At 34.0% G+C, this 10316-nt stretch overlaps 1 protein-coding gene across 1 annotated transcript in view; it reads left to right on the forward strand.

The window, feature by feature from the left end:
- Nucleotides 1-9867, forward strand: part of LOC119834464 (facilitated trehalose transporter Tret1-like) — a 13148-nt gene extending 3281 nt beyond the window's left edge. Inside the window, exons 2-9 of the mRNA XM_038358830.1 lie at nt 858-993; nt 2206-2420; nt 3761-3905; nt 4171-4309; nt 4965-5128; nt 6428-6623; nt 8359-8542; nt 9451-9867. Coding sequence (XP_038214758.1) covers nt 858-993; nt 2206-2420; nt 3761-3905; nt 4171-4309; nt 4965-5128; nt 6428-6623; nt 8359-8542; nt 9451-9630 — 1359 coding nt within the window. The 3' untranslated portion in view covers nt 9631-9867. The remainder of the gene's footprint in view (nt 1-857; nt 994-2205; nt 2421-3760; nt 3906-4170; nt 4310-4964; nt 5129-6427; nt 6624-8358; nt 8543-9450) is intronic.
- Nucleotides 9868-10316: the final 449 nt, after the last annotated feature.

Consider the following 10316-nt stretch of genomic DNA (forward strand, 5'->3'; position numbering starts at 1 on the left):
TTAAATCAAATACAATTTTTATACATTACAAATTTGTACTTATCTTAAATATAGGATGAATATTTGTTATCAAGAGTTTGTGATTTACAATCACATGATCTTTTATAGCATTTTGATTATATTGACAGATAAGATAGGACTAAACGTGATTTCTAAAATTTGGATGTTAAGCCTACATTGATGCTGACATCAGCACTAATATTTAGTTACGTGTTTAGAATAAATTCAATATCATAATTTGTTTATGAAGATAAGTACGGACATATAATAAACTTATGACAAAATAAGGGGGACCTCAATAGCAATTGTTGTTGTATCGGTTCTATATAATCAATTATCTGGGAACAGATAACCTGGGTTGGAATTCATAAGCCGGAGATAGCACACAATAATTACATTAATAGTTTGAAATAATGCATTCGTTAATTGGGTATAAACAATACTTATTATGTTAACCCTTAGATAAGTAACTATTTGTAAAGTTGCAGAGAAATGCCAGTTTAACAAATGAATAATTAGTCGAACATAAAGTTCGTTCCGGCTTCGTCCGTGGTACATACACATACAGTCTTCTAATGACGAAAACTTTTTGAAGTTTTGAATTCGTTCCAATAGTTTTTGTGTGAAAACATTACAAACAGAAAACATTATGACATACAAATCCTTCCTTTTTATAATATTAGTATAGATAAATGAAAAATATTCAATATTTTTTCTAACATAAATCTAGATTATGAGCGCAATTTAATGTTGCAAGGAAAAAAAACTACATAGCAACAAAGCAACGTGTGTACAGGCACAATCGAAAAAGTGGGTGTTTCAAGTTGTATTATATACTACATGTTTAAATTTTTCAGTTATGGTTGACTTTCGGAGCATCTTTGGCGTTTCTCATCATTGGTTTGGTTCGAGGGTATTCGGCCTCTGCCATTCCATCTATAGAGGCGATCGATCCAGAGCTCATACAGCATAGTGAGCAAAAGTCATGGATAGGTGAGTTACTATTATCTAGCCGATATAGAGCTATAATATATAGGTATATATACATATATATAGAGCCGAGCTATAGATTCCGTTGGAAGCCATTTTTTTAATTATTCGATTTTTATTCGAACAGTTACGATCCTAGTCCGTGCGGAGACAAATCCAACAAAATATAAATCATTTCCAATCCGTTAAACGGTTCTCAAAATAACAAGAAATTTTAATTTAAAAAATGAGCGACCGATTCAATTAATTCCTTTTTTTATTAGACAGACACTGTAGCACATCGATTTGTTAAAAGCTAAGTTAATAACTTTCATTATATCTTATTTCATCATCAGCCCATGTTCACACTGCTGGGACTATGAAGGTTCAGGCCATAATCCACGCTGGCTAATTGCGGGTTGGCAGATGTCACATGTCGTCGAACTTTTAATACTCGGACATGCCGGTTCCTTCATAATTTTTGGATATAATAAGCAGTGGTGGCTCAGTGGTGAGAACCTCGGACTTCAAAGTCGGTAAGATAAGTCGGGGTTCGAGACCGGGCGACCGTGCAGGAAATAAATTGATTTTTCAATTTATCTGCACATGTGAATAACATCACTACTGCTTAAAACGGTAAAGGAGGCCTGTGTCCCAGCAGTGGGAACATATATGGGCTGATGATGAACTCTAGAATATTTTTGCAAAGTAGTACATAAGTGTGCTTGTTTGAATAGCATAACTATGAGACAATTGACAATTACGTTACATAACAACAATTTGAAGTTAACTGTCCATAATACATACCTATTATGTATTATATTATCTGACTATAACAATTTCCTATATGATTCTTATAATTATAGGTGCAATCGACCTCTCTTAAAAACCACATAGATTAAAATTAAGAGAGATTTTCTAGAAGCTACTTCATTTTTGGATTTAAAAAAAAAATACACGCTTCTTTTGGTTTCACCTCTATGTTTTTACGTAACCGATTCCTTTAGAATTGACTTCAAACTTTGTACACTTATCAAAGATTGGTGACGATACCATAATTTAATGATATATAGTTTTATCCTGATTAGGATCGCCAAGATTTGGCCTAAATATTTTTTAAGGAATACTCTGTATGTGCAAGGGAGATAATAAAGTTGTTTCTATGATTAAAGCTTGTTTTTTAGTTTTTAGTTTTTACGTCATACGTATTTATACCTTTCCATACAATTATTCCAGGTGCGATCCCACCATTAGGAGCGTTCCTGGGTAGTATGTGTTCTGGGCCATTAATGCAACGGGCTGGAAGGCGCCGCACCTTACAACTCGCTGCGCCCTTGTGGGCTGCCGGCTGGCTGATACTGGGCTTTGCGCCCAACTTCCCCATCGTGCTCTTGGGGAGAATTATATCGGGGCTGTGTGTTGGCTTCGTGCTGGCTCCTGCTCAAGTTTACGTAAGTATTGTTTTTTCTTTTTATGAATAGAAACTATTCACGCTCGTTTTTACCAATATTTCGCGATGCCAATAATGAAGACATATACATATATAAAAGATAGGTCAGAAAGGTGGCTTACCGCTAGCGGATTCCGTATAATCAAAGGTAAGGAAAGATTGCTTTACCCGTTCTAAAACAATCCTACTCGTATGGCCTTTTTTAGTTCTAAAACTATATTTGTACAAAATTTCAACCAAATCGGATCAGTGGTATAGGCGTGAATATCTGTGATAATAATAATTACGTTAATGTGTCACAAAAGTAACGGGAGTCAATATCAAGCAGTGAAATAATGTTATTTTAAAATTTAACAAAAAAAGCAAGAATGATATTAATAAAATCATAACTTATGTAATGTCATATTTGGCCGTGACTCAAACATCTGCATAATCGCTATCAGTAATTAGCCATTAGTTACTGCAAAATGGAGTTTAGCAAATTATGTGTTTCTAGTAAAATAATATTTCATAAATATTTGAATGTTTAAAAACAAGTGCTCTGCTCATAAATTATGTTAAATAGCAGAAGCAGATGCAAACTTATATTTTGCTAATAACTTTACTATTTTGTCTGTGTATTGTGTGATGACGCTTGTCAAGCATTTTGAAAGATTCATTGTATTATAAGCAAAGTAGGAACACTTTTTTTCCATGATTCTTCATAAGGAATTATAATCAATTTTTTTTTTATTCATTCAATAGCTACTGAGTACCAGTTTCATTCAAATGGCGGAAGTAATTAAACGAAGTATCTAATTTTTTTCGTCACGATCATTAAACAAATTCATTCGATTTTTTGTGAGAGTAAAAAATGTGATATTCCATTCATTGTAAATAGTTAATCATGTTTGTCACGAAGAAAAATAAACATTGCATGAAAATCAAAACTAATTGTATCCGATTACTTCACATTCGAAACATTTAGTTTTGCATAATTTATAATTGAGGATAAACAATGATAAATTATAATTTGTAACTTCCTTTATTTGCATCACTTTATATATAGTTTTTCGCCTACGGGTTCACTCGCCTAGTCTGAGTAAAAGACATACTGTCATGGTTTTACTCGTAACCCGATCCCGTGAGTTTTCTGGGATAACAATTATCCTATGCCTTTTCTCAAACTATCTTTATACTAATATTAAACGCCTTTCCTAGCAATTTGTTGAAAATAAAGTCTAATTTGCAAACGAATGAATTTGAATAGGTAGTAGTCATATATTTAAGAGTTAAATTTGGAACATCCTTTTCATATAAATACATCATAACAAGCTTTAATCGGCGCGACCGTGATTTCAGGTGAGTGAGTGCTGTGATCCAGAAATTCGTGGGCGGCTTGGGTCCTTGCCTACATTATCCATGTCCATGGGCATTCTCATATCGTACATTGCTGGCAACTGGCTATATTGGAGATCTTTAGCATTTCTCTCGGCTACATTTTGTGGTAAGTCTTTTGTTTTGTATCTGATATGTTTATAAAGCTTTAACTGTAATTTTCTAAAAATTATTGTATATATTAGTCCATTATATTAATAAAGTGTTATTATTCCATATTCTTATTATAAATAGCAAATAGCAATTTTCGGTCTAAGGTCATTTTTAACAATCTCTGCAGGGATTCATTCCGGTATCCCTCTCTGAAGATATTAATATCACCATTACATGAGAAAGATAAAAATTGTACTTTACGCAATCATAATTTATTTCAGGTGCTCTTTTCGTAATACTAATCCCGTTACCAGAATCCCCAGTGTGGCTCAAAACTCAAGGTCTGGACGATGAGCAAGCAATAAAATGGCTGCATCTTTCAAAACATGCAGTTGCCACTGTTAAAGATGATACTGAGGAGTGAGTAGTCTCGATACATAAGGTTTTTTATTTTTATTTATGTCATAAACGGGCAATTGGCAACGTCACCTGAGTAAATTCTTTATTATAGCTGAATTCAAGCGTATTTATTCCTTATAAATAGGCTTGAACTTAAATGGAGAATCCGCAACATGAGTTTTGAAATAATTGCTCATGAAATTAATGGGTGTTGTTTGGCATGGGATGTGAGCTTGGCGTGTGCAAGCAAGGTATAGGAATCCGTCCATGGCAGATGCCATATATATCAGAGATCTGATCGATCAGATTTGACTGCTACTGTTTGATCATAATTCTGGTTTGTCATTTCCACGGTCTTGATAGACTGGTTAACATGAGCTTATAACCGAGGGGACCTGGGTACGATTCCCGGTGGGGACTCGCGACAAAATGTCTCGGTCTAGCAGGACATAGAAGACCTACTTATCCCTTAAAAAACGATCAGTGAAACAGATTAACATCTGCCCACTACAGTGTGTCCCCACACAGAACTTCACACATTCCAATGGCCTATATCACTGTATGGTTTTATATCACTGAATATTTGAGATAAAATCTTCAAATTTTATCTAGAATATTCACTGCAATTCTCATATTTATAATTTATTAAGGTACTCTAATACCCGTGCGTTTTCAGGAAGCCCGTGGAAGCGGTACCAAAGAGTTTATTCACGCGGGAGGTATTCTTTTCGTCGGTGGTGATAAAGCCGCTGATCGTCGGTTTCGCACTGCTGTTCTTTCAACAGTTCAGCGGTATCGACGCTGTTATATTCTTCACTGTTGAGATATTCCAGAATGCTGGTATGTTTTTTAGTAATATGTATTTAAGTAGCAATTAATGCAATTTTATTTGTTGATATTTGACGTATGTCATTTCTATATGAATTTTTTTCGTGTCACACTCTACATCTAAAAGCAATAAGGATGTATCCAAAGCTGGTTGCTATTATTATTGTTCTATGTAATTTTAAGAAAATGTGTAATATTAATTCGGAGGATCTTTGGCGATTACCATATTGCTATGTTGTGTGTCGACGTACCTACGCGCGTACAGAGTTTTTACGTACTTACGAGCGTAATAAATGCGTAAAAACGATGTACGCGCGTAGGTGCGTTATGTAGATTCAAAGCTGCTTTGATTAATTTAAAAAACTGTTCGTTGTTTTTCCAAAATCACCCACAAGACTCGGTGTTTGGTGTACGTAACATCACGCGCGTGGATGCATTTTCTATGCGTTGGACTGTGAGTGTTTTCTATACAAACGAAAATACTTACAAGCAAAGTAAAACAAAAAAATAATTATCTGGTACATTAATTTTTATTCGTAAATCCATGAATTAAGGCCGGCAAAGCACTTGTAACACTAGTGTTGCAAGTGTTTATGGGCGGTGGTGACCACTTAAAATCAGGTGGCCCACCTGCTCCTTTGCTTGCTCTGCCATAAAAAAAATGAATCCTATGTTTTAGTTTTAATGTAACTGGATTTGGATGACCTCAATAGAAAATGAAATAAAACTCGATGACACGCGCTATGCTGCATGGCGCGTGGCAGTATATTAATCGCCTCAGGTTCAAAAATGTTTACGATTTTGAATTCGAAGAAATATTCACTTGCTGGTTTTTTATAGCATCTCCTATAAAAAATAAGGTAGGAAAGCAAAACGAAAGCAATTATCGAATCAAGTGCCCCTTTCAAGTTCAGTCAATGACTTCACAATCAAATTATCCTATTGTACCACTTCATCCGTGTGGCCAATGATTTATGGTTATTAAACTATTTTTACCAAAATGCCTCAATACTAATTTATTTGTTGAACAACAAATTTTTTGTCGTGTTTCAGTTTACCTATAATAAACTCTGTCAGCTATAAATGTGTAAATCTTTTAATACTATTCAGAATAATGATAAATATTCTAATAAAAATCCCATCTCTGATATTTCGGTTTTAATGAAACTTGCCGTATTTAGTATGAGGCAATTTATAAAGGCTTTTTTAAGTATATGCTAGGTTTATTACTTGTAAGTATTTTGATGTCGATTTAGTATAATACATATTGATTATTTATCGCTCAAATTTATATTCATGTTCAATTTACAGGTAGCAAGCTCAATGCAATGACAGCAACAATAATAGTAGGCGCAGTACAGTTGTTCAGCAACGGGATAAGCACAATGTTGGTAGATAGAGCCGGCAGAAGGCCACTCTTGTTGCTCTCCGCCGTTACCATGTGCCTTTCTATGGTATCTATGGGAGTTGCATTCTACTTCGAGTTTGAACACGAGTCGTGGTTAGGGTGAGTAACGGTCCAGACATAGCGTTACATATACATCTACCTATAAAAGATTTAACCTAAAGTACGATAAAGTAAGCATGATTGCGGTGGATAGAGACAGCACAAGACCACTGATCTTATATATAATATGTCTCTAGGTCATTAGGTGAGTAATAATTGCTCTGCATGTGTAGAGCAAATAATTCTACCTGTGAACTACAGATGATGATAGAATTAGTACGGTCTGACAGATAGAGCCGCTCTATGATCTATGGTGTTTAAGGATGTTACGTATTACTACGAGTTTGAACATGAATTGACTAGGGTGAGTATTAGTTATTTGCAAATGTAGAGTTCCTAACTAAACTCTACCGTGAACTAGAGATATCGATAGAATTGACACGATCTGATAGACTATATTATTAATGTCTATGGGAGTCATGTTTACTTCGAATACGAACATGAGACGAATACATGAGTAATGTAGAGTCACATATTATGCTGTAAACTAGAGTTGACCATATAATAAGCACGGTGTGGTTGATAGAGCACGATAAATTACAAAATAACGTTTAGTACGGCCACTGTTACATGTTGTTGTCACCACATGATTACAGTAATTTATAAATACTTGTGTAACGGAATTATTCCTCGTAATAAATAGTAAGAAGCTACAGTTCAGTATTTATTGTATACACATGCTAGCATATTCGGTCAAGCGTTCAAAAACTATAGTGTATTGACAAATATTAGAAAACGAATCATGTGTGACCTAACCCATTTAACGAATAAACATTGCAAACCATTATAAACGCTTATATAAATTAGTCAGAATACGTAAACCCTGACCATTATGTCAATACGTATATACTAAACGGAAACTCACGACTAAAACTGCATGAATCCAGAGCAATGTTTGAACTATTTTTAGTAAAGTGTCCGAAGTGACAATCACTTGTGTGCTCTAAGAATTTTCGGTTCCTGAGACATTGAGTTTGTTTGTCTCCACTGAGGTCAACGATCCTTGAGATTCCGTGGCTATGACAATTTTTAATGTCGTATTTACATAACAGAATGTTTATTTATGTTTTTGTTTACATTATATTACGATATCCAAATACCAAGTATTACGGGTTATTTCTGTTTCGTAGTTTGCATTTTTCTAAATGTTACTTATTTCCTCTAGGTGCTTTCTTAGTTTCGCTAGATTTCGCCTAGTTACCGTTCCTAGTACTGGACGAGTTTCTCCCAAAGCACCGCTTGCAGTTCTCTCATACAAAAATATATGTCTTATCTTATATCTTTAAACGAGCAATTATTGTACACATATATATATATATATATATATATATATATATATATATATATATACATAATATATATAATCGGCTCCAACGATTTCATTACATTTAGTATATAGGGGGTTTCGGGGGCGATAAATCGATCCAGCTAGGAATCTTTTTTAGAAAATGTCATATTCGCGTTTTATCGACTTAAACTTACTTTTTTAACAAATAGGAGGCGTTTGAGTAGTCCCAATTTATTATGACTCTCCTGACATCTATTGGCGAATAATAATACTATTTTTTGGCGAACAAAATTTCCAAAAAAAAAAAAATTATAAAAAAACAAAAAAATAAATACCGAGCAAAGCTCGGTCATCCAGGTACTAATTACTTAAGTCAATAATCCTATATCAACGGATTTTCAATTTCGAATCAGCGGAATTTCAAATTAGGAACGTCTCTATACTCAGGTATCTGCCAATAGTAAGTCTCGTGGTGTTCATGTTGGGTTTCTCGCTGGGTTTCGGCGGGCTGCCGTTCCTGCTGCTGGGCGAGCTGTTCCCCACGCACTACCGCTCGCAGCTCTCGGCTATGGCGAGCGCTGTCAACTTGTTGTCCATGTTCACTGTTATCAAGTCGTACCATGCTTTAGAGGTGAGGAATACTGTATTAGCTATTTATGTGTATAATGATGATATATCGCTGTAAGATTGTAAAAGTTGGTAAATTATAATTTATCTCGCGACATTGTAGACTGTCGATAAATTGTGATTTGTTGCCATTCAACCCATAATTTTTTGCCAACCCGAATACATCGCAGATATTTATTACTACGAATTTAAAATTTCTCATTCGACCGTCAGGTGTACGGGTTTCCTATTTCCGTGGAATTTCATATAACCCGAACCTAACCTCTTACGAATCATATCAAATGCCCACTTGACAATATAGCTGTTTCATATCGATACACAATCTCTCTTCCGAAAAATAATACGTCAATATGCAAGAAGTATGTCACGAATCACAATTTCTGGAGGATTTCAAATTAAGTTTCTATCCCGTGACGTTGTAATTTAACCGTGTTTACAATTCCGGTGACATATAAATTACATTAAATACACACACTTATTTATTTCTGGTATCAATATAATGTTTTAACCCTATACGTAAATATTCACACAGCGACTGCCGCTGAAAATAAGCTAAACATGACTCGATATATTCACTTACGCAAATTAATCAAACAGAATAAACAAAATGTTTCTAAGAATAATTTCATCATACAATATTGACACACTATTTGAATATATGTATTTTTCAAGCGACGTATCAAAAACGAAGGCGATCTTCAAACTGTATTTTTTTCGCATTGTTCCTCGAAAATTCTGTAGGTTTTCACCCGAGTTACGTGATCCTTTTTGTTTGTTACGAAATCGTTATTATTTGATCCCATTTCAGAATTTCGATTGGTACCTCCCCATAAACGTCAGGAACTGTCTTGTACTAAAGAATTGTTTTTTATAATAGTAATAAATATATCCTAATAATATTCCCAAACACAGCACGTGTTAACATCAGCTGGAACATTCTGGATGTACGCTAGTTTCTGCGCAGTTTCCTTCTTCTTCGTTCTATTCGCGGTTCCAGAAACGAAAGGCAAGTCTTTGGCCGAAATAGAACAACACTTCAGAGGTAAGAAGAACAGGGATATCGACTTGCAAAACGTACAAACTAAGTTTTAGTTCCTGTATCGTATATGTGCGCTGAGTTGTTTTAGACGAGTATTACGTGAATGAAGTGATTGTTTGTTAGAGTAAAATACGGTGTATATATAAATATAAAATATGTAATATAATTTAAAACGCGATTTATTTTTTGTTGTACCACAGGGATTTTTTGTTTTATTTCCAAGTTGTCACAACTCCAACTAAAGATTTGTATAATATTGTGACAATACTTCAGATGTATAGAAGATGATACAGATGGATATTTTAGATATACACTGATTTAAATAAGACTGTTTGATAAGAATAACAAAAAATAAAAAAATGTCATTAGTAAACAATTTATCCTTTCGTTACAGGAAAATAGTACAATAAATCGCGATTTAAATCTCAAATCAATCTAAAATTAAGTCTAGTCTAGTTAAATTATAAGATTGTATTAGTTCCCACTCCTAGCTTAGATGACATCTGTGTTAGTTTTGATTAATTTATGCTTATGTGTGAGCTATGTACAAGAAATAATACGCCATATCATTAATTTACATAAACTTACAAATATTTATGTTAAATGAAATGTTAAATACTTTACACAAGGCTATTTTGGTGAAATGGTAAAAATTATATATTTGTTGGAGTATAGCATATTACTTAGTCAGGAAAGCATATGCTAAAGACATGCTGAAGAACATGAAATTAAATATTAT

The sequence above is a fragment of the Zerene cesonia genome, chromosome 19 (genome assembly GCF_012273895.1).
Source record: "Zerene cesonia ecotype Mississippi chromosome 19, Zerene_cesonia_1.1, whole genome shotgun sequence".
In the NCBI taxonomy this organism is placed as follows: Eukaryota; Metazoa; Arthropoda; class Insecta; order Lepidoptera; family Pieridae; genus Zerene; species Zerene cesonia.